At 49.4% G+C, this 24,062-nt stretch overlaps 1 protein-coding gene across 6 annotated transcripts in view; it reads left to right on the forward strand.

The window, feature by feature from the left end:
* Cdyl (chromodomain Y like) overlaps positions 1–24,062 on the forward strand; it is a 201,804-nt gene that overhangs the window by 131,482 nt on the left and 46,260 nt on the right. For 5 of the 6 annotated variants that reach the window (XM_063259815.1, XM_063259817.1, XM_063259816.1 and 2 more), the window contains one exon: positions 13,434–14,100. In XM_063259815.1, coding sequence (XP_063115885.1) covers positions 13,434–14,100 — 667 coding nt within the window. Of the gene's footprint in view, positions 1–6,552; positions 6,583–13,433; positions 14,101–24,062 lie in introns of those variants that run through there. The other variant, XM_063259818.1, reaches the window with a different exon arrangement.

Genomic DNA, 24,062 nt, shown 5'->3' on the forward strand with positions numbered 1-24,062 from the left:
CCCACCTGGCAGAGCTGTACACGAGCTCATCAGACCTGGGGTCCCAGAGACTGACGACACCTTTCTTCCGTGACCCTCTGCAGCCTGCGGTGGTTGCGTGTGGAAGTCGTATTTGGAATTACCATGGCCGCACTGACAGTTTCTTGTAGATAGAGGTCGGAGAACATACTCGAGGGGTTGCTTTCTCTCAAAATGCGCTTCGCACCTTTCGTCCTGCTCACACCCACTTCTGATTTTTAGGGTACAGCTAAAGAAAGCAAACTCCCCAGCATCCCTCATTTGTCGTGGCACTTCGGTTGTTGGGACCTCCCTTGTGATGCTGGAAGATACTACAGCTTCCGTAACATCACCTGAGATGCCGTGAAAAAGTTCAGTTTCTGGCCAAAACAGTTGTATTCTGCTTCCTAAGGCTTAGTTTGTCCTGGTTGGAGTACGGGTGTGCAAGCAGGTCCGTGTGCAATTTGAATAGTCCTTTGCAAGCTGTACAGCAGCCTTGTTGCCTTACACAGGAGTGTGCTTGCTCCTCCATGTCTGCTGGCGGAGACCTGGGAGTTTCTGAGCACAGAGCTACCCTTCCGTGCATCAGCCTAATTTAGGAGAATGACTTTCCTCAGCCTCCAGCAGTGAAATCTGTCTCCAGGGTTCCTTTCGGCAAGAGCCTACCACATGCCTGGTGTATATACTTCATTTAGTTTCGGGATGTCTTGAACTTTGAGCCTGGGGTGTGTTTGGAGCATGAGGCATAAAGGTGGATACTTCAGCAAGGCTTTCCAGTTTTATGACACATGGAGGCTGGCCTGTTGCATAGTAGTTTCTAACTGTGCTGTATTATGGAAATAGAACCAGATAGAACATTCTCAGCCCCAGAAATACCAGCTTATTTTTGTCCCTTAACAGTTTCATCTTTGTCTTTATCCATTTAATAAAGCCAGACTGTAAAGCATAGTAGCATCATTCAGATTCCAAACAGGAATTTCTTTATGATTTCTTCAGACTTTCTATTTAGCATTTCTGGTTTGTGTTGCCAGTTAGAAATAACAAATGCTTTATTCTGTTTTTAGATAATCTGAGGAGTAAGAAAGTTGTCATGAAATAAGTTGTATCATCATTTTTCAGTGATAGCAGCTGTGTGGGAGGATTCTGATCCACCCTGTTTACACAATGCACAATATAGATTTGATTCAATTTGTGATTTGTCAGGCATACAAGAAGCAAGGGATACTATCTGTACCAGATACCAGTCTACACTTATTCAGACAAAATGCCAGAAGTGTGACTTAATGGTAATATTTTTCAGTGACTTTTAAAAAATGCTAACCCTTTTAAAAATGCTAACCCATGGGCTGGGGATTTAGCTCAGCGGCATAAGCACCTGCCTTGCAAGCAGGCGGCTGTGAGTTTTGTCCCCAGTACTGATTAAAAAAAAAAAAAGCTAACCCATTTTTATTTGGGAAAGCAGTATAAGAAAAAAAGGGGTGGAGAGGATTGATGGGGGTTGCATCTTTTAGCAGAAGGGAACTGAGCTCTCCAGTTAAGTTTATTAGAGCTCTTGGACTCCTGTCAGGGATGGAGGGGCACCTGCACCTTCCCATGCATGCTCTGAGAGGCCTTTCATGGTTGAGAGCAGTGTTCACAGGGGTGATGATGGTACTATCGGGTGTGCATGGAAGTTCACATTTGCTGATAAGCTGTCACATTTGTGTTCTCAAAATAAACATACACTAACATAGTGAAAAACATGAGTATTGAAAATCTCATACCTTAATTCTACCAAGCTGTTTTAAAAAGAAATCAATGGTTGCTGGGTGTGGTGGTGCACTCCTGTAATCCCAGCACTCTGGAGACTGAGGCAGGAGGATCATTGCAAGCTCAAGACCAGCCTGGGCTACAAAGTGAGCTCAAGGCCAGCCTGAACTGCATAGTGAGACCCTGTCTCAAAAAGATAAAATAAGATAAATAATAAAAAATGGTATTTCTATCACTATTAAAGATACTTTAAAAATAAATATAGTAATAGCAAAAAAGCACTTTTTTTGCTTTAAAAATAAATATAGTAATAGCAATAAAGCACTTTTAAAAATGAAAGGTAGCACACCTCCAGTTACCTGTATTGTGGCAGAGCCCCAAAGGCCCGGGCTGACACAGGCGAGCAGGAGCATTCTGTAGGCACGAAGTCCTATCTGGCTTTCACCTCGCTCCTCTGTTGCTCCTCCTGCTTCCGCCCCCGCACCTGTCGGTGCCTGCGTGCACACACCTGTGTCTTTTGAGCACACACTTAGTAGCTTCCTTGGGGTTATTCTTGAGCTGCAGTCACATAAGGGAGAGTAAGATAGTTTCACAGTCTCCTGGGGCTCTTCGTTAAGTCACCCTCCGTTAAACTCTGCAGCTCGCACGGCTGCAGCATCTTTGCACCCTGAGAAGCCTCGGGAGAAAACTGTGCCTCGCCAGGGTCACGCTGAGTATCTTTCTCCTGGTTAGCAGAGGTTTATTTTCTTTCATGAATTGCTTACTTGGAATTTGTCCCACACTCACTTCAGCGCCGGCCATACAGATTTATAGGAGCTTTTCCCTCACGGCTCGTGTGTGCACAGGCGCATGATGTTCCTTCCCGATGTGGCGGAGTCTCCCTCGCCCCGTCTGTGCAGGGTCCGAGTGGCAGGCGCTGTGCGAAGCTGTGGTCTGTGTTTGACTGCTGAGGTCAGTTCCATCCAGAGGCCAGCTGCGCGGTTTTTTGCTGAGTTTGTGGGGTGAGGTGAGGCGGATCCAGAGGAATTATGTGGATCCTAAGGCAACAGTCAGACCCGGGACAGAGGGGCTCGCCTGTGTCATTGCCAACTGATTGATGGTGATGCAGACCGTTTCCACCACCTAGGAAAGGTTTCTTCTCTGTCCTCCATGACCCTGGTACTGGGTCTCCCTTAGACAGCTGCAGTCGGGCAGCATCTGCCCTTTTTGTCCTGTTTCTCTGGCTGCGCACAGTGAGTTTTTGATGCCAGCATGTTGTCGCATGAATATGTCCCTTAGAGGTGGGGTCTCTTCCTTGTGAGCGGGGACTCTTCGGGTGCCATCCAGCGTAGGTCACCCCAGCAAACACGGGAGATAAATTAGCGTTTCTGGAGGGGACAGTCATTTTGGCTCACAGTTGTGTGGCCCTGTGCCCACCCTGTGGCAGCTGGGAAGCAGACAGAAAGGAACAGGTGTCCCAGGTCCCCCCGGGACCTAACTTTCTTCCAGCAGGCTGAGATAGGCGCTGGTGGAGGCAGCATTGGGCCATAGCATGCAATGGCACACCTCAGCGTGTGCCCACAGCTCTCCTGTGGTGGCTTCCTGGCATCGTTTCTAGCTCATGTGGCCCTCGGGAATGTTCTTGTTGGGGACTTCCTTGCACCTGTGCTCCTCTTCCGGGAAAGGTTCCTCCGCAGCAGGCTCTCGGGCGGTGTACCCCATCCTCAGCGGCGTTCCCCGCTGTCTCTGCACTGTCAGGCTTTATTCTTAGCCTTGACTCCCAAGTGGGGAGACCTGTAGAGCTTTGTCCCAGGATCGTCCTGGCTATCGTGGGCTCTGTGCTTTGCTATCGAAATTTTAGAGTTGGTTTGTTAAGTTCTGTGAAAAAAAAAATCTTGGGGCATTTGTGCGTAGGATTGTGTTGTATCACAGCCTCCTTAGCAATACAGCAGAATTGACAACTGGATTATAGGAGGTCTGCTGGTTTATGAGCGTAGTATGTTTCTCAACTTTGATGTTCTTTAATTTCTGTGAGCCGTGTTCCGTCACATGTGTAAATATCATGGTTGTTTTTTGTGAGACTTATTCCTAATATTTTGCCTTTGTGACTGTTAAAGATGAAAAGTCTCTATCATTCTCTTATTGTTTGCTATTACTATATGAAAAATTTTTAAACTTTGACATGGTATTCTGTGACTAAATTCACCTTTTAAAAATTTGGTTGTTTATAAATTCTTTCGTTGATTTTTAAGAATTGATGTTGCTTTTTCTCTCCCTTTTTCTCTCAGCTTTTTTAATTGCAAAAACTTTGAGGTGTACAAAGCCAGGTAAATTCCACAGTGAGCATTGCTGTGCTCCCATTCTACCGCTCCATCTTGTCGACAGGTAATTACGTATGTGAAGAGATCGATGCACTTCCTAAAAATGTTAGCATGCATATCATTAAGTAGGATTCCACGTTTATTTAGTTTTTCCCTTGTAATGTAAAACTGTCCCAGTGTAGTGTTCAGCTCGTACAAACCAGTCATTTGCTGGATTTAACCAGTGTATCAAGCCGAGTAGCCTCAGGCGCCCGAGCACTGGGGTTGCAGATGCCGAGGCTACAGGCGTGTGCCACATGCCCAGCAGAGGACACAACCCTATTTCAGGATGTGTTTAATAATGCACTGCTGTAGATAATATGAACGGCCAGCAAGGACATTAAACAGTGACATGTGTTCTGTCAGTTTTTTAAAAATGAAGTGATAAACTACACTTAGAAGTGCGGTGAAACCCTGCTGCACACATGAGAACAGCCAAAGGGAAGCTTTGGGGACGCGGCGGTCACGCCCTGCTGGCGGGGGGTGCAGTGTTCCATGGCTGTGGGAGAGGCCGGACTGCATTTTTTCCCTTGCCCCATGCAAGATCCAGCAGTTCTGAGTTCCCAAAAGGAATGAAAGCACGGGACAGACACACACTCGTCAGAGTGCCGTGTCTAAAGCTCTCACACCAGAACCAGCCTGTTTCCTATAGCGGGTGACTGGATCAACTGAGGCACGATTCCACAGAAAGAAAAATTTTGAACAAGTGAGAAATAAACAGATGAATGAGATTTTAAAAAAAAAAAAAAAAGTAAACAACAAATGAAAAAAAGTGCATCAAGATTTGCCTGAGAGGGACGCAAGAGAACGTTCTGGGGTGACCTTTAGCTTCCTGTCTTCACAAGCTTCGGGACTATCCTGACACACTGCAGACACCTTCACGGTGCTTGGAGTTCTGTGTCACAGACTACACTGTCCAAAGACTGATGTACCAATGCACTTCAGCCCTAGTAATTCCCCTTAGTATTTCCTGGAATAATGGAAGTCCACGGGTCTCTCGAATTTGTATAGTCCACACTCTGGCAGAGCACTGGCTGCTTTTCTTCAAGACTCTCTTTTCAAGGATATTTCTTTAAAAGAAAAAAAAGACAAAATAGTCTTTTCTGCCAGAGGCTGGGGCAGGCATGTTCACCATCCACTATAACAGGCTTTCTGAGCTCAGGGCTCCCTCCTGTGCCAGCCTCCTGCATGTCCACCGTTGCCTGGCCCTTGGTGCCATCCTGTGGGACCCTCCGCGCAGCAACCAGCGGTAGGAAAATGCTCCCCAGTGCTCCCGGCTCAGTTTTGGTTTTGGACCCAGAGCCTGCTGCCTCCTGCCGCTACTGTGAAGCAGCAGGTGCACTTGTTGGCTTGCATGAAAGGTGAAATTGCGGGCCCGTCACAGCTCTTAGCTGTTTGGCTTATGAAGATGGGATGCTGACAAGGATGTGGCTCTCTCGAATAAGTGGATGGGGGCTTCATGGATTGGCCGCTGAAATATTAAGAAGATCCCGTGGGCTCGGTAGCTGACGTGTTTACCAGATTGTCAGGCTGAGCGTGGAGTCCTCCAGTTCATTGCCTGCTGGAAGGGAGGAATTACAGGGATGACTGCAGATGCCCTGCCAGGGAAAAGGTTTCTAAACACAGCTGCCCAAACAATGCCCGAGTGCAGCCAGCTCTTTGCTGGCAGGAGGACATCCTCACCCATCTGGTGGGCAGACAGCTCTGACCTTTCCAAACAGCTAAAGGAGGGAGTTTACAAGCGTGGGCCAAAAAGCAGGCACGTTATTAGGACTGAGGCCAGCACTCGAGATGCAGGGGCCAGGCCTGGTTCGGGTAGAGTGCTAACAGCCAGGCTGCCTCCCACCACGACACTGCCAGCATCCGTTCCCTGCAGAGATTACATACAGTAAAAGGCTCAGTGTTCTCTGGCAGAGCCTGGCTGCTATCAGTGAGGTAACCCTGACCCTAGACCCATGCCTGTGGGGAACAGACGAGGCATTAACGGGCATCGTGACCACCCTGGACTGGGTTTCCAGTACTGATGATGGTGACCCGGCGGAGGAGAGGCCCAGCTAAACAAGTAAAAGTGTCTGCGGTCCATGCCACTGCTCAGAAGATTCTCTCAGGCTCCTCCCCGCAAACAGAGTGGAAACCTGAGAGGCTTTTCCCAGACCACAGGCAGTGAATGCCCACTGTGAAGGCAGGTGCCTTGCAGAGCAGCTGTGGAGCGCTTCTGACCCTGATCCGTCAAAATGTGCCAGCCCTGTGGCCCCGCTGGAGAAGAGCATGGCTGAGACTGTGTGGGCAGGATGTCCCCGGCACTGAAGCAGGTGGCACCTGTAGTGACGAGAAGCTGCTTCCTTCAGGTGATGCCGAGGCGAAGTAGCCCCTGTGTCACTCAGGCCGGGGAGGGTCATTGTGCCCTCTTGAGCGATGCCATACCCTCCCTCTGTGCCCTGACCTCTCCGCCTCTGCCTGTGCTCCTTTCACATCATAGAAGATGCTTAGGGGTCAGGTAAGTCTTCCCTGTCCCCAAGGGCACCAAGCCCATGCATAGCTGCCCAGGAATCTAGAGAACCTTGGGTTTCGGGGTTTCAGGGGAGCTCCATTCAACTGTCTTGGGTGCAGCCACCCAGGCCACCTGTCTCCCCTTCTTGTGCAAGTGGCTGGCATCGAATTCCACCTATGGGGTGTGGCCAGGCTTGTCCAGCAGGGACAGCAGGTACCCTGTTGGCTGTGGGTGGGGAGCTGCTGTTGCTGTGCTCCAGGATGATTTGTAGGCATGGACGAGTTTCACACTTGCCATTCCCGATCTCAGAAGTGTCCCTCTTAATGGGAAAGAGCTGCGTGGGGAGGGTCGCTCTTTTGGGGATATGTGCACTACTCTCCACTTACCCATTGTTGTGGGCAGACAGGGTGCAGAGCAACTCCCGATGCTCTGACACCCAAAGCATCACTCTGTAAATGACGTCCTCTTGTTTAGGACATCAAAAGCCCTCTCCGCTTGTCACAGAGTGGCTGGGTGCACAGCACTCATTCCCCAGCACTCAGCGACATCTGCTGTTCCTTCACTTCTACATGAAAAACGAGCCTTTGCCCCTTAGGATTGAGAGTCGGGCATGAGCATGCGCCTCCCTGGGACAGTGTACCTGTCTCTTCCTGGAAGCTGGGTTGAAACTCCACATTCTGCCAGACCATTACCACCCACCACTCCAGCCAGCTTGGCTGCAGGTTCACCTCTTTCACAAGCAACTGACCATTAGTAGCTGCCCATTGCTTTGCTCCTGGGCTCTTGTGAAAACCGAATGTCTGTCCCAGGGAGGTCTTGCGGCTCTGAAGCCTGGAGTTCCTGTTTTGGGGTGATTGGTGGGAACCGGTGATTCCTGGGAAGCTTCAGTTGCCGAGTAGAAATGCCGTGTTGCAGAGCTAGGTGGCCCGGTCCCAGCTTTATGCCTCCTTCCTTCACCCCAAGCAAAGCTGTGGATTCCCTGGGGCCCTTCACCCTCAGAGCTCCCTTCTGGCCCCCAGTTCTGATGCCCAGCTGGTTTGCTTGAGCTGAAAACTGATGATGTCCACTCAGCTGCTGCTGTCCAGCCAGCCCTCGCAGTTCAGAGCCAAAGCCAACTGCTTTGCTCATAGAGCACAATGCAAAGCCGCTCTTCGGCTCCCTTCTTAGACTCTTGTTTGATTGCTGCTGTGTCTTTTACTGTGTGACTTGGAAAGCTGTAGACCAGAGGAGAGAGATGGCCTTCTTTCTGGCTGCCAGATTGTCAGGTTAACTCCCAGAGGTGACCCTAATAAAAAAGTCATCTCTGATGAGACCAGCGGGACCAAGGCCCCGACAGACCCGGTGCATCCTCTGACCCATACCGGGGTTATGGCAAGCAGCAGAGGAGGACAGCGCCTCCCTTGGCTCTGTGCGGAAAGGAACACTTCCAACCTCTGCCTCGTGGCCATTGCTGCTGTGTGTCCCCAGCATGATGAGGCCACTGGGCTGGTTGAGTGGACACAGGACAGCATGGACTGGCGGCCATCAGGCAGGCTTTCCAAAGCCAAGATGAGCCTTCCTGAGCCTCGGACCTTGACCTGCACAGCCAGCTGGAAAGCTGCAGTGCAGGCCCGACCAGCCCATGCCCTGTGTACAGGGCCCCAGGGGAGCCCCAGGGCTTGCGGCAGGTGCATCAGTGAGACTGCATTTCTCATGCAAAGACCAGCTACTCACACAGTGACCTGCACTCTGGGGGTCACAAAGACCTCGAGCATCATGAGACACTACCTGAAGACCTCGTGGAGCCCTCCTGAAACTGCAGTGCTCGCTGTCTCCAAAAGGAGGCTCCCCTCAAGTGTTCAGGTCAACACCGGAGGATCTTCAACCTGCTCTGCATGTGACCCCCGCCCCCCCGGGTGGCTCCCTTCCCCGTTCTCTGTTGTGAGAGGTGCAAGAGCCTTGGAAGATAACCAGATCAGCCCTCAGTTGCTGGCCAGGGCTCTGTGGATGATAGAAATGCTCCAGATCTCTCCTAACCCGGGCCAGCAGAGTTGATACAGTTGCTAGTGTGTCCTGTTTGCCTCCACTAATTTCGGCAGTCAAGAGAAATGGTGCTGCAGATACTTAAAGACAGAGCCCTGTCCATCTGACACGAGCCCTGCAGTACAGCGAGGGTGTATTCTGCTGGCTGGGTGAGCGTGATTCAGTCCATGTTGCAGTTGGCCCCTCCTGATGCATGGCATGGCATTATGTTTTGCTGGCACCTTTAATTAAATGCTATGAGACAGGTAGAGTACATTTGTCCTGCCCACGCCGGTCAGACTGATGAAAGTTGCTACCAGTGTGAGTACTCACGTGTCTTGTCCCTGGTGCTCAGCTGCATGTGGCCTTGGAGTCTGTGACACCTGACTCCATGTGGTGTGGTGCTTGCCAGACTCCCATATTCCTGCTGAGTCTGGAGCTTGGATCTGCAGCTGCAGGGGTCATGGATGGGAGCAGCCCTGCTGGACCCTGGCAGGGTGTCTGTCTCTACTGAGCTTTCCTGAAGATGCATGTCACACAGGTGGCCATAGCATGTTGCAGGAGGAGTGGCCACCGGGGCCCACCCAGGCACTTTCTCTTCACTGCTTTGGTGGGTCCTTCTAGGCAGGAGCTGTGAGTGAGATCACACACACTGGGTCTTGCAGGTCCCCTTGGTGAATCAGCAAATCTGGGGGTGGCCTTGAGGTTGAGGCTCAGCCATTCACTTGAACAGCCCAGCATCATTCAGGGGTGCACCCAGGACTCAAGGGCTGATTCCTGGGCTTGTGGGCTCACCCTCCTGAGTGCCTTCTGACACCCGAAGCTGTTGATTCTGCCCTGTCCACAGGCAAGGAAGTGTACCCCAGAGGCAGGACTGGCCCGCTTGCGCCTGACTCCAGCAGGGCCCTCTGGTTTCTGCCTGGTTTTGGTTTCCCCAGTGCCTTGAGGGCATCTTGTTTGAATCATCCCTCCACCTGTGTGGTGTGTGACTTGGCATTGACTCCCCCCACTCCACACCCAGGCCCAGCTTCTTTGAGCTGAGCGAGAAATGGCACTGATGGAGAAGATCCTGGCTCTGCCTCCAGAAAGCAGCAGGGGCTGCCCTGGGGAATCGGGGTGTCTGTTTCCATCTTACAGGTGCTTCTCTACTGTAATGGGATTGCCTCCTCCCCGTGAACCCTTTGTAACTTGAGCTAAAACTGCAGAGCCACACAGCCCCCGCCCACCCTGGAGAAGGGTGGTTTCCCGGGATCCCAGGGGCTGTGCCTCACTGCCACCACCCCGTGTCCCAAGGGAGGGTGCTGCATCCTAGGTAGCCTAGAAAATCAAAGTTCAAAATTTGAAGAAGTTTCTGCTGAATCCATATCGCTTTCTTCCCACAATAAAGCTTCAAAATCATGTCAGGGTCCTTCTCCACATAAAAACTATTCTGAAAATTTAATACAACTTAGTAGTTAAGACAGCTTTTTACATGGTTGTTATGCATGTATCTTCCGCATGTAAAGAGCTGTTGCATTTTAGGGTCACCAGAAGTCTTCGCTATAAGCAGAATTTCAGTAAATGCATTGCTTTTCTCTGTAGTGACGCTTCGTTCTGTCTCACGAGTCAGACCTGAGAAAAGTTTTCAGCCTTGCGTGCAGTTTCACTTTTACCCCTTCGGCCTGCACCCATTGTCCTGGGAGGAATGAGATCAGGTAGAATCAGCCAGAGCTGCGGCTGACAGTGACTGCTTAGGTGCTGTGTGACACTTTCCTGCCGTGGTGGCTCTGCAGCGTTGGTCTGTTTCCTGTGAGGCAGTGTATCTGCCTGCCTCGCCTTGGCTTACAGCAGGAGGTTACCCCTTCCCCTCTCATCCTGGGCTCTAACTGGATGGATTCCTCCAGTGGATTTCTGCTCATCTGTGCATGAGTCTTTGCTCTGTGCTCTTTCCCTTCTCTGCAGCCCTGGGCACCTTTCAGCTCATTGCTATCCTGGGAACACCAGGCATGGGTCGAGGCAGGTAGGGCAGATGTGCGAAACGGTCCTGTGGCTAAATGTTACTGCTCTGCAAACCATTGGTGGAGAAGCCAGATTGTACTTTTTCCTAACAAAAAGAACTTCGGGTGGCTCATTACGTGGACAGCTGAATTGTTTAGGATTTGTTTTCTGCTTCTGTTTTCACACCACGTGTGACTGTGAATAACATTATTATAAAACAGTATCTGGGTGAATTGAGTGACATCTTCATACCTTTCATCCTAGTGCTGGGTTTTAAATTCTTAGTAGAACTTGTTTGTAATTTCAAGCCCTACATTCTTCCATTCAGACTTTACTTGGTATGATATACTTTGCATTGAAATTCTGTAATTGAGGATGTACCTTGAAAAAGATGCAGGGTAGGAAGATACAAGAAAGGGGCTGAAAGATTTATCCGTGTGCTTGTCTTGTAATTTTCCTTCGCCACGGAGTCCTCGGAAATGATGGAAGGTTTGATAGTCCAGGAACAGTTCACCGAATCCCAGGGACGCCTTGTGGCTGACACAAAGCGTGGTTCCTACCATATAAAACAAAGAGAATATTTTTTTTAGCTGTTATTTTTTGTCAGTACGTTTTTGTATAGTGTTTACATGCCTTGCGTGGGGTTGAGACACACACAAAACACATCTTCATTTGTGAGTCCGCTCACCCACCTCCCCACGCTCTCTTGGTCTCCTTCCATTTGGGAAAGATTGCTTTCCCCGCTTCCTGTTACCTGTCTTTGATTTGGGGTTTATTATTTTATGACACATGGACACTACAAAGTCTGAAGCTCAGTATCCATGGGTAGTTTCTGTTTAATGCCGCCTTGTGCACTTGAGTGTGATGTGTGTGTAGGTTATGGTGTGTGTGCGAGTATGTGTGATGTGCGTACCTGTGTTGTGCACACACAGCACAGCCCCTAGGCTTCACGTGCCCTCACAGGGGGGGTTTTCGGTGCTGTGAGAGGAGGCAGTGGTGGCCACGGGTCGGCAGTGTCTCAGGCCTGTGGCCGTCTTGTCCCTGCCAGCCGCAGCTGTCGTTTGCTGCTGAGGCTCGAGGTGTTGTCCTGCCTCCGTCTGCAGAGTGGCAGGACCTGGGGAGGGACTGGCAGCTGAACTTCCCCAGAGCCTGTGGCCTTGGAGGAGACTCTCAGGGATGTGTGCTTAAGGAGGGAAGCAAAGAAAGAGCACATGCCTCTGGGCTCCTCGCCTTGTATTTCTAAGAAAACGAGCAAGAGCAAAAGGGTATCCCAGCCTGGTGTGCATGCTCTGGAATGGAAACTGACCTAGGGGGAGCAAAAAAGCATTAAACCAGTTTTCCCAGGAGAGAGGATCTCTTTAATTGCATGCATTTAAAACTTTTAAACTGTTGCTGCCATGAAATTGATTTGTATGGAATTTTCCAGAAATGCATCTTTTAACTTAAATTGAAATGCTTGTACCTCCGTAACACTTCAGAAGTGAAAGAGCAGGGCGAAAACCACTTTAAAAGTTCTCCTTGCTCTCTTGTAGACTGCGGGCTTGCTCGCACCAATCTGACATTAATTTTTGACTCCGGAGATCTGTTAGGCGTGAAATCTGCCTCCGGATGAAACAAGGCCTCTCTGTCCTTAATCCTCTCAGCTTGGAAGCAGTGATGTGTGTTTTACTTCAGGCTGTTCAGTAGTTAGGGGTTTCAGTTCTCTGTCTCACACATTGGAGAGTTTGTGTCGTATTTTTGAACAAGTTAACTACAATCTGCCTGTATTATTGTGAAATATCAGAGAACTGAGTACCCTGTCATGTCTTCCAACATAGCCTGTAGCTTTGACAGAATGATGCTGATGTTTTTGGTGATTGGCAAGTGTAGACCATTGCGTCCGTTCTCAGGGAGGTGGCTCTCCTGAGACACAGGCATGCACAGCCACGGGGGAAGCAGGCTGGTGGTTTTCACATTAGCTGCGGATGTAACAGCAGATGAGGATGTTTCTGCAGTAACATACGTGGGCGTTGTGCCAGATGCTTTTCCTTCACACGAGTTGTAAAAGGTCTCATTTATACATAGGATGTTGAAGTAGTAGAATGTGTCCCGGTACTCACGTGAGGCACGTTCAAAGGTTAATAGCCACTTCCTTTAAAGCTATAAAATTAAAACAGGATTGGAAGGTAAATAACCTGATCACGCTAGGCTATTTTATCACAGTAAACTGCGTGGAAGCTTCAGAGTAAGACCAGCAGCACCATTGCAAACCTCCTCGGCGGCCAGTTCCATGGCACCCCAGTCTTCTTCCAGCCTGGTGTGTTGGCCACTGCTGGTCTCCTGAGGGTGACATGCCCGCCCTGTGTCCCCCCCCTGCCCTGAGACAAGGCTGTCAGTGGTTAGCACTGCAGGAGCTGTGACTGTGGTCGGGGCTCAATGCAGGGTAAAAAGAGCCCCTTTGAATCTCAAATATGATGCTCCCCAATGCGTATCCATTTTTTTCTACTTTTGTTGCTAATAACTAAAAGTTTACTTACACTTAGAGAGAGGCTGTGGTTTTGAGGTAAAGTGATCAGTTACATTTCCTGTCACAATCGTCTGTCACTTTGAGGATTTATTTTGAATCCATACATAACCACATGGTAATTGTACGGTGTGAAGGGTGCTAGGTAATGTTTTGATACCTGCATTCAGGCCGCACATTCTGAGCATAAAGGTAGAGCATTTTGCTTGACTTCGTTTCAAGGAAATTGGCAGAATTCTAGGTGTTCTGTTACCGTTTTACTGTGGCGCTATTATTTTGATGTTTTCTTACGAAGCTTTGCCTCCCTTAAATAATAAAGTTATTTGGGGTTTGTCGCTGTCATTTACCAGTTTTCTGGGTTTTTCTGCACATACAGGTCGAAAGGATTGTTGACAAGAGGAAAAACAAAAAAGGGAAGACAGAGTACCTGGTGCGGTGGAAAGGCTACGACAGCGAGGACGACACGTGGGAGCCGGAACAGCACCTGGTGAACTGCGAGGAGTACATCCATGACTTCAACCGGCGCCACACCGAGAAGCAGAAGGAGGGCGCGCCTGCTCGGACCACCAGGACCTCCCCCAACAATGCCCGGAAGCAGATCTCCAGGTCCACCAACAGCACCTTCTCCAAGGCCTCGCCGAAGGCACTGGTGATCAGCAAGGACCCCGAGTCCAAGAACAGCCCGCTGCTGGCAGCCAGCCAGAAGTTCAGGAAAAACACAGCCTCCTCCCTGTCCAGCCGGAAGAACATGGACCTCGCCAAATCAGGTATCAAGATCCTGGTGCCTAAGAGCCCCATTAAGAGCAGGACCGCAGTGGACGGCTTTCCAAGCGAGAGCCCTGAGAAACTGGACCCCATCGAGCAGGGTCCCGAGGACACAGTGGCACCAGAAGTGACAGCAGAGAAGCCGGTGGGAGCTTTGCTGGGCCCCGGCGCAGAGCGAGCCAGAATGGGGAGCAGGCCCCGAATACACCCGCTTGTGCCCCAGGTGCCGGGCCCTGTGACTGCAGCCATGGCCACGAGCTTGGCCGTGAACGGAAAAGGTGAGTGTGTAGGTGTGGGCAGTGCCTGGGGCGTGCAAGGCCCCCCTGGTGCTTAGGCTGGGGGATGGGCGCAGGTGTCCCGACCCCAGGGAGAGCGCGCTAGCTCCTTTGTTCCCTTGGCACCTCGGGTGTTCAGTTCTTTGCCATCTGCAGCTGTATCCCCACTTTGAACAGGTGAGGTCTGTACTGTTTTGCGATGAGTTCATTTTGAAGCTGACTGCCTTTCTCTCAGCCCGAGTCTGAGAACGCCCTGCAGCTCTCCGCATGGGCAGTGTAGATTGAGAAGCAGTGCTTCTGATTTTGCACCCCCATTGGGATAACCAAAGGGCACTTCTTTCAAAGAGGGCAACATTTGCCCGATGGGGCTTCAGGAGTCTAGTCAGCTGTCATGTTTGCTCCTTGTTTTGGAGAGGGCGGTGTGCAGCAGGTGGGCCCTCACTCTTGGGCCCACCTGCCTTTGAATTCCCCATCCTGGAATCCTCCCCTTGCTTGCCTGTGCCTGGCTGGCTCCCAGCCCATATGGAATTCTGGTCCCTGTCTTCCTCAACCCAGTCCCACCGGCCCTGCCTCCTTCAGGACTTGGGGATGTCCAGCCCACCATGGCTTCAGCTGTGCAGTTGATGTCTCTGCTCCTAGCTTTTCACAGCCTCCTGTAGGACAGTTGGGCCTGAGCCAACATAAAAGACTTCAGGAGACTGGTGGCCCCGCTCTGGGTCGGGGGAAGTTCTGCGTGTGCATTCTAATGGGAAGAATCTGTGGTTTTCAGAAGTGACTCGGGGGCTGAGAACCAACCTGGTCCTTGCTGTGAACCTGGAAGTCTGGTTTTAATTGATCTCTGCTTCCGACCCTACCTTCCTCCTACTCTCCCTCCCACCCAGCCCCACCCCCTCATGCCTCCAAATCAGCTGCACTCCACCTAAGTTGACACATTTGCTTCCATGCTTGCTTTCATAGAAGACTCCTTTCCTTCTCGTTTACTGTGTGAGGAGGGTGCCTTGCTCCTGATTTGGTGGCCGGGGCTGTCACTCAGTGGCAAGTATGCCGAGGGTTTGCAGGCCCCTGGGTCTAGTTCCCAGCGCAGTGTGCATGCGTCAATACCTAAGGCTCTGCTGCTTTTCAATGAATGTCCGTAAGGGCAGCTTTCTTAAACCAAAAGGGACTGTAGAACCGAAGTGACTTTACCTGGGCCTGTGCAGGGGTGAGGTTGGCAGGGGACTGGCTGTGTCGCAGGGCCCCGAGATGCTTTCTCCGGGGTGCTGCTGTGGCTGTGTCCCTATGCCTCTTGCTCACCCCTTCCTGGCTGTTGGGCATTCACAGCCCTGCGTCCTGTGTGCTGCTGAGAATATAATCCCTGCTCAGAGGGAAATAGCCACTTTAGGGGTATTTTTAGGACAGTGGTAGCAGCCTTGTAGCCCACACTGATACCAGGTTTGCCAGTTAATATAGAAAATAAGGCAGCCCTTCCTCTGGGGCCTCCCATCGGCCTCTCCTTTCCACAAGAGAGGAGGCGGTGTTTACCACAGGGGTCCCACAGATGTGGGGTCAGCCAGGAGGTGTCGTTGTTCGGGTACAAGCTTGGGGAAGCACACCTACCCAGAAGCATGCCTACCTCCTAATGGGTCTCTGTGCACACCCAGGCAAGGGGTGGGTGCTCTCTGCAGATGAGGGTCCCTTCCGTGGCCTTGTCGCTGTCTCAAGCCAACAGGAGAGCAGAGGGGAGAAACGGGGGCCGGACCGACCTTCCACAAAGCCACGTGTTCTCCTGCCTGGATGAGCAGAGATGACGCTGAGCTTCCAGGACACTGTCGATCCGCACTCATTCATTTTTACAGCAGTTGTTTGTTTTTACTTTCCAGATTAATTTTAGAGCTGTGTAAGGAAACCGACTTGTGTTTTCTAATCAAAGCAGATTCGTTGGGAAATGAGCCACTTCCTACTCAGGACATTCATTCCGTGTTCTGGGCCTGTTTCTGAGACATTCTAGCACGTGCATAGTGGCTTTTAGAGAGCAGTGGTATCCGGTTTAAAACAGTTTGGGTAGATGAGTCTCTTGCTTCCCTCAGAACTGTCTCTGCAGCAGTTCTGATCCTCTTTTATCGGTCAGCTGATTTTTCTCATTCTCCTAATTGCCTGATGAATTAATCCTACGGAAGAAGTACTTTCAGAAACTGGATTATCTTGACTCTGTTCTTCATGAACTCAAATATATAACTGGTCATCATTCCACAAGTAGGAGATTTGACAAAATGCTGTTAGCAAACTTAAAGCAGTAGGTGTAACCCGTACCCGTGTAGCCCTGCAGTGTTGGCTGTTAGATGTTGCCATCAAAGCCAGCAGATGCAGTAGGAAGGTGAGTGAAAGTATGCTAGGACATCTTCCATTCCGGGAGGGTTTTTAGTAAACACCCCGGAAGAAATGACTCAGGACAGCGTGGCTGCTCCTGAGTGTGATTTCTTCTCAACAAGAGTAGGAACAGAGCTGGACGAGGTGGTGCATGCCTGTACTTCAGCACTCAGCAGGCTGAGGCAGGAGGATTTCCATAAGTTCGAGGCCCTCTGAACTAATAGCGTGACCCTGTCTCAGACAAAAAGAGTAGCAAAAGAAGCCCCAGCTCTCCTCTGTGGTTACCAGGGGAGCATAATTGCTGTATCAATAACTTCCTCTGGAAACAGGCCCCTGGCTCCACAAACTGTTTGGTGTTTAAGGCTCTGAAATGAACCCCACGAAGGCTAAGAAGGCTGGAGCCCAGGGCCCAGCAGTCACACTGCGCAGTCAGGCCACAGGGGCAACGTCCACGTTGGAAGGGGGATGTGTGAAGCCAGGTTAGTACAGGCAGTGAGGGAAAGATTGTGTGGGATTTACATCAGAAAGCTCTCCAAAGGGCACTGCAGGTACAGTGGGCCCCTCACTGGATCTTCTCGTGTATTTGCACACCAGGAACACAGCTGCTTACACGCAGAGAGGGCACAGGCAGCGGCCTCCAAGCCAGGGGTGGGCCTTGGAGGCACGAGTGCTGATTCCAGAGTGGTTCGTGGGTGCCCCTGTGCCCTGAGTTGACACACTGGCCTTCAGTCTGGTGCTTAAGAACCCAGTGCCAATCCTGGGAAGACGGTGAATCAATAAGCAGCAGAGTGAACAGCCTCTCCAGGAAAAACAGTCCAGATGCTGGAATACAGCATTCTGGAGAAGACAAGAAAGAAGGAAGCGGGTCCTCTCCACCCAGAAAGAGCCTAGAGTGATAATTGAAGCCCACAGAGAGACTTTAAAAAAGAAAAACCTTAAAAGAAGGCAGCAGCTGGTGGCACTTTCACCCAGAGCCAGAACCACCGTGCGAGAAGCACTGTTGGAACCTGGAGACACACGGTCACAGCGGAACTGGTGGCTGCCAAGCCCAAAGGCCTATGCAGGCAGACGCAGTGGCAGAGGGGTGCAGCGGACCAAAGAACTGCACTGGCTGGTGGTGAATGTGGGGACTCAGTCTTCCTGCAGGAGTGGGCGATTGGCTGGGGCCTATTTTGGAGCCAGGTAGGATAAACCCAGAGCCAGAATTGCAGCCGGCTTCACTCAGCCACTCCTAGCTCGGAGCCGACTGCTGGAAATTGCTTGGACTACATCCTGTCCCTGTGCACAATCCAGCAGCCACCTCTGAGGTTTGCCTAAAACTATCCCCAGCCAGCTCTACCTGTGTGTACTAATGTGGTGAAGACTCCCCACGGTTAACCAGCTTGGGAGGGAGGCGCCAGTCTGCCTACCCCTGCTTGCACTCCACCTGCCACCAATAGCCCTACACCAGCACACCCAGTGGTCAGCATCAGATACCCCTAGCCGGTACACTTCAGAGAACACAGGAAGTGCCAAGGACTCCACTACCCACTTGTCCAGAAGAAACCAGGAACATGACAAGAAGAAGCACAAGGCAGTCTCTGGCCTCCAACCCAAGCAGTACTGGCCCAGGAGAGGTAAACACAGAAGCGGTGGGGAGTCACACACCTGAAGTTTCTGAAGCAACAGCAACTGAAATAAAGAAACAACTTCAAGAGGCTATCAAAGAACTTAGAACAGAAATACTATCTCAGGTAAAAGAAAAAATGAGAAACATAATAAAAGAATCACTAAGCACTCTAAAGAAGACACAGAGGGAAAAATAGAGGAGCATAGAAAAATGAGGGAAACTTTCAATGAAGAATATAAAAAAGACTTAAAATACATGAAACACAAGATTACCAGGAAATTAAAAACACCATTGAAAGCTGGCAAAACCACTTGAAAGAAACTAAAGATAAACTATCAGACCTTGAAGACAGGTTTGCAGCTTGTGATCACGAAAGGAAAGATCTCTTAAAAATAACAAGGAACCAGGAAGTAACAATACAAAGGCTAGAAGACGACAAGGGGATCTATAACTTAAGAATAAAAAATGTGAGTGAAGATGCAGGGGTAAAAACAAATGATATACAAAGGCTATTTACAGAAATAATTAAAGAGAACTTCCCAAGCATAGGAAAAGAAAATGATATTCAGGTAAGTGAGGCATACAGAACTCCAGCCAGTTACCACCAAAATAGATCTATACCCAGACATATAATAATCAAGATCCCAGAAATTCAACACAAGAACAGAATATTAAAAGCTGTCAGAGAAAAGAAACAGATCACCTAAAAAGGAAAACCCATCAGAATCATGATAGACTTCTTGACACAAACCATCAAATCAGGAAGAGCTTAGAGTGAAGAATTTCAAGTCCTCAAAGGAAATAACCTCCAACCCAGATTGATGTACCCTGAAAAACTACCTTTCAAAATTAATGGAGAAACAGGACGCTTCCATGACAAAGAGGAACTGGGGGAGTTTATGACCACCAATCCAACCCTACAAAAATTACTGAAGGACATTTTAGAGAGAGAGAAAAAAGACCATGATTTCAGGAACAGTGGCAGAGCAGGTTTACTGAATGGGCAGACAGTGGAATGAAGGGGAAAGTAGACAGCCAGCGGCAGAAAAATAGCACGGCAGAGATGAGGCAGAGGAGGTTGGCCATGATCTCTAATACAGATGGCCTCAACTCACCAATAAAAAGAAACAGAGTGGATCAGAAGAGAGGGCCTATCAATATGCTTTATATAAGAAATACAATTAACCCAAAAGGGGGTTTATAGACTGAAAGCCAAAGATGAGAAAACAGTGCTGTATGTGACAGGGAACCAGGAAAAAGAGGGGTAGCTTGATTTCCTACTAGCTTGGTTTGAAGCCCTGTATTGCTTTCACTATTTTGTTTTGACGGATTTATTCTATTCTGTTTTGTTTGATAGTATCAAGTCTGATGGTATAGGCAACTACTCTGAAGACAGTAAGATTCACTATGATACCCATTCTGGTTAAGTCATGTACCATGTTTATCCTTTTGTTTTGATTGACTCTGTTGTGCTTTGTCTTTTTGGTTTTATTCTCTTCAAAGTAAAATTTAAAAAAGAAAGCCCAATGTCCTGTGCTCGCTGGACCCACCTCCTGCAGAAGCCTCGGGAAACTGCCAATCAGTCCATAGCCATCGTGAGCTATAGAGCTGCGCAGTTATTTGCCAGTCGTTGATGTCTGACCAAGGCCCTTTAAGAAAGGTGTCCTTGGGCTGGGGATGCAGCTCAGCGGCACAAGCGCCTGCCTGGCAGGCAGAACGTGCTGAGTTCCATCCCTGTACCAAATAAGTAAGTAAATAAAAAGATGTCCTTGTATTTGTGACTGGTAGAGGGCTGTTCCATGTAAAGCACACCCGTAATGCATCCTTCACCGTTTCCAGTTCGGGTTGCTTTAAAGGGGAGCGAGAGTATAGCTATTTGTGTGTCCTAGTGCAAGGTCCTAGGTTTTGGTTTTTATTCCTCACACCTGGCTTCACGGTTGTTTTTAGCCTAGAGCCTTTCAAAGTAGTATTCATTAAAAGGTAAACTTCTCTTTTGTAATTATAGCTCCTGTTTCATGTAAAACTGAGTTAAATGTAACCAACTCAGGTAGCTTTAAGTATGGGAGAGGGAGAAAAACCATTTCCCTTCGTCTAGTTTTTGGCATTGGGGCCTGTGAATTAAACTGACAAAGACAGATAAACAGAAGGAAAAGGCATTTCCGTTTAATAGATGTTTTTAATTTTATATGCAGGGTCCAGGGGACACAGAAAAGGGGAAACTCCTAAAGAAATGGTTAGATTTAAGAGCTTACACACCATTTTAACAAAGAACAGTGAACTGTGGAGACGTGTCCAGACCAAGGGAAAGACGGTTTGAGCTTCTAGAGGTGTTAAGTTGTAAAAACCTAAATATATGTACAAACTGATGGAAGCTAGCAGCAGCTTTTAGTAAGGTTTGTCAGTGCAGACATCTCAGCTGCATCTCCCCAGAGATGAGGTTTGCTTTCCTGGTGCTGAAGGAGGGGACACCTTTGTAAAAGGTGTACAGGCAGCAAGGGGTGGGGAGGGCAGAGAGTTCTTCCATCTGTGGCATCTTAATTGCCTTCAGCTCCACGACAATCCTTGCGCAGAAGTCTGAAGTTTTTTGGTGGTGTGTTCTGATCCCTATCAAAAGTTTAGGAAACAAACCCACAACCCGCTCCAGCACATGTAGAGCGCCTGGCCTGGTGGCTGAACACCCTGTTCTGTGCAGATGTGAGCTGCTCAGCGTCTGCATCCTTCCTGCCCTCTGAGTGCTGTGTGCTGTTTTCCAGGAGGGTAGGACTCTTGAGCAGTGTTCATGTGGTGCAGCCCTGGAGCCCATTCCCAGCCTGAGCTGCGTGGGGATTGGTCATTTCAGCTTTCTTTTGTTGTTGTCTTCTTGTACCAAGGGTCTCAGGATGCAGCTGCTCAGGCCCCACCCCACTTCTGGCATGGGAATCTCAGATTGAAGCCCAGCAAGTTGACACTTGCCAGGGCTTATGTTATGTTTTACCTTGAAATTGTGGTTTTGTACAGCAAAGTGAGTAGTATGCTACTAATCTGTGCACAGTATATTTTAGGTTCGTGTCATGTATATTTTATTTTCTGTTGTATCTGGAGATCGTTTAGCTTAGCTAAGCTTCCTTTTCACCCTTGATGGTGAGGTCCAGCTCAAGGCTTCCAGGTCTCTACTGCTGAGCGCACTTCCGGCCTGGCTATGCTTCATGTGTGTTGATTTCAGGATGTAACAAGGCTTCTGCCATTTGTGTTTGATATGGATTTGAATAAACGTTATCACTAATACACCTAGTTTTTGCCACCACCATCCCCAAAATACCTCCTCTTCCTACTGTCTAGGAATCACCTCAGCTAACAGTTTTTTCTCGGGAGTTGTATAAACGTGTGCACCACGCACATCTTTTAACTCTGTCCGTGGCTGTTACTTGTCTTTTGGTTCTGTTTGGCTTCCTGCCAGGTGCACCCCTCCCTCCCCGATTCTGGGGCTCATCTTGGACACTGCCTCTGTGCACACAGTTGCTCTTCTTCCTTCGTCAGGAAAGCATGTGGGGTGTATTGTCCGGACACTGTCCGGCAGTGTGTGTGCGATACCAGGGGTTCTCCCTCTGCAAGGTCACTTGGGTTCAGGCCTGGACACCTGCCCAAGTTACATCCCTGGTCTCCTTGAGATGCTGGTAATGCAACGGGCATTGTACTAAGTCAGAGTCCTGCACACCCATAACCCCGAGAGCCCTGCAGCTCCCTTTAGGTGGCAACCTTGATAGTAACCCTCGTAAAAAAATATATTTCATTGTCATTACAGCTGCAGAACTGTTAACACACATACTGTTTTATACAGAAGTCATTCAGCAATGCCACAAGTTTTACCAAGTAATTTAGAAATCCTCAGAGCGAAGTGGGAAAGCGGCCCCTCACCTCCCTTCCTGGAATTCTGCCTGCCCCAGAGAGAGGACTGGCAGTTTGCTGTGTGGTGTCAGACCTGATTCTGTGAGTCTGAACTCTTGAGATCAGACTCCAGTTTTTAAATGTCACATAAATATGATTTCTCTTTAATGGATAAGTTGCAAAGCTTATACAAGAAATGCCTGTGTACTGTTCCCCCGGCTTCACCAGCTCTCAGTGCAGCCCCACCTCTGTTCTCTCCTGACTCCCTCCTCTACCCCATGTGGATTTATGCATCCCCGTGTGCATATGCGTGTTCCCCAAAACCATTCCAGAGTTGGCAGCTTGCTATTGTCAGCAGCAAAACATAAGAGCTGTGATTGATGGAGGATTTGCTAAGTGTTGCCAAATTGCTCTCTAAAGAGCTGTAAAGATTGTGACTTCCCACTTACCTGTCCTTAACCAACATTTTAGCCCACTCCTCAGTATCTGCCAAAGAAGGTGGAAAATATCATCTGATTGCTTTAATTTTATTTTGGGGGTTTGTTTGTTTGTTTGTTTGAGACAGTCTTGCTATGTAGTTCGTGCAGGCTGGCCTCAACCTCAAGGTAATCCTTCTGCCTCAGCCTCCCAAGGGCTGGAATTACAGGCATTGGCCACCACGCCCAGCCTATTTTAATTTTAAAATAGAACTATTGGAATTAATTGGGAGTTTGCATTTGTCTTTATTACTTTACCGTGTGTGTCCCTGGCCTGTTTTTCCATGGAATGGTTTAAGTTTGCAGAGTGTGCGTGTCCTTGCCGAGGGACACGTTCGATCCGTGCAGTTGAACTGTGGTGTGCAAACTTCGGAAGGGGTCGCTGTCTTGCAGGGCTTCCCACCCACACGTGGGCTGACACCTCCGGGGTCGGGCTGGTGAGGTCCTGTCTGCCCTAAGTGTCTAGAAAACCCCCAGCTGATTCGCTTTGATGCTGTGGTGCCTGCTCAGTACTGAGTGAGCCAAAGGCTATCGCTTTAATTCTCAGTTTCAGGACGTATAATTTAAAAGAAATTTGGGTTCCTTAGATCAGATGTCGAAAAAGAAATACTGGGCTGGGGGTTTAGCTCAGTGGCATAAGCCCTGCCTTGCAAGCAGGCAGTCGTGAGTTCGATCCCTGGTACCGATAAAAAAAAGGAAAAAGACCAAAAAAAGAAATACTTAAGCTGCAATTTCTGCTATTTTGAACTTTAATATAGGAATAGAAGACAAAAATACATTTTTCTGGTTAAAGTCCCTTTTTCTCTGGCATTACGTCTCGTTGCTCGATATTTGCTCTCGAAGCCGACATTACAAATCCCGTCCATCTTCTCTGTTCCCATATCTGTCACTGTTCAGCAGCGGTGCAGAGCTCCTGGAATACTCCAGTGACACGGGTGCTCGAAGGTGACAGGGCCTGTGGAGCCAGGCAGCCTGTCTCACTTAAGAGCATGCGTTCTGTCGCTTCTGTTCTGTTCTAGGTTCCTCACATTCTTCCCCCTCATTCAGGAAGTCCTTGGTTTATGACTGAGAGTAGCCGTGAAAGAGGAAGTGATTCGATGAATCTCGGCAGAGTTGGTGGGAAACACGCACGGCAGAACTGGCTTCCTCTAGTTCTGCTGCCCCACCGGGCGGCAACAGGCGACTTTTTCTAAACATCCTGCTGAGTAATGTGTGGGGCAAGACCTCATCGCTCTCTGATGAGCATAACTGGACTCAGATCCGTCAGACAAGTGCTGGCCCGGCCTCCCACCTCGGGGCTCTGTGGCTTCTGTGTCCAGCTTTTAACACCACCTTCATGTAATGCCCCGTGTCTGCTGTTGGGGGTCCCTTCCTCCAGAGCCTGCCCCCCCAGTGTACTGAGAGCTGGCTGCTTCCCACCAGGAATCTGGCACCATGTCGTCTTTTTTCCTTTCTCTCTTTGAACCCATGTCCACTGTTCTTCCTCCTCTGGTCATCCTGCCTTCGGAGGACAGCCACTGCCTCTGTCCCCGTCCTGATGTGATGTCACCTTTTACAAGGCAGTCACATTAACTCCAGATGAGGAATGGCTGTTTTAAAAGCATATCTGAACTCCGAAGGAGGACGCTGGAGATACAGTTCCCCAGGGCTCATTTGCTTTGAGTGGCTCA

This window comes from Cavia porcellus, unplaced genomic scaffold (genome assembly GCF_034190915.1).
Source record: "Cavia porcellus strain 051 isolate PalLab524CR breed Dunkin Hartley unplaced genomic scaffold, mCavPor4.1 scaffold_13, whole genome shotgun sequence".
In the NCBI taxonomy this organism is placed as follows: Eukaryota; Metazoa; Chordata; class Mammalia; order Rodentia; family Caviidae; genus Cavia; species Cavia porcellus.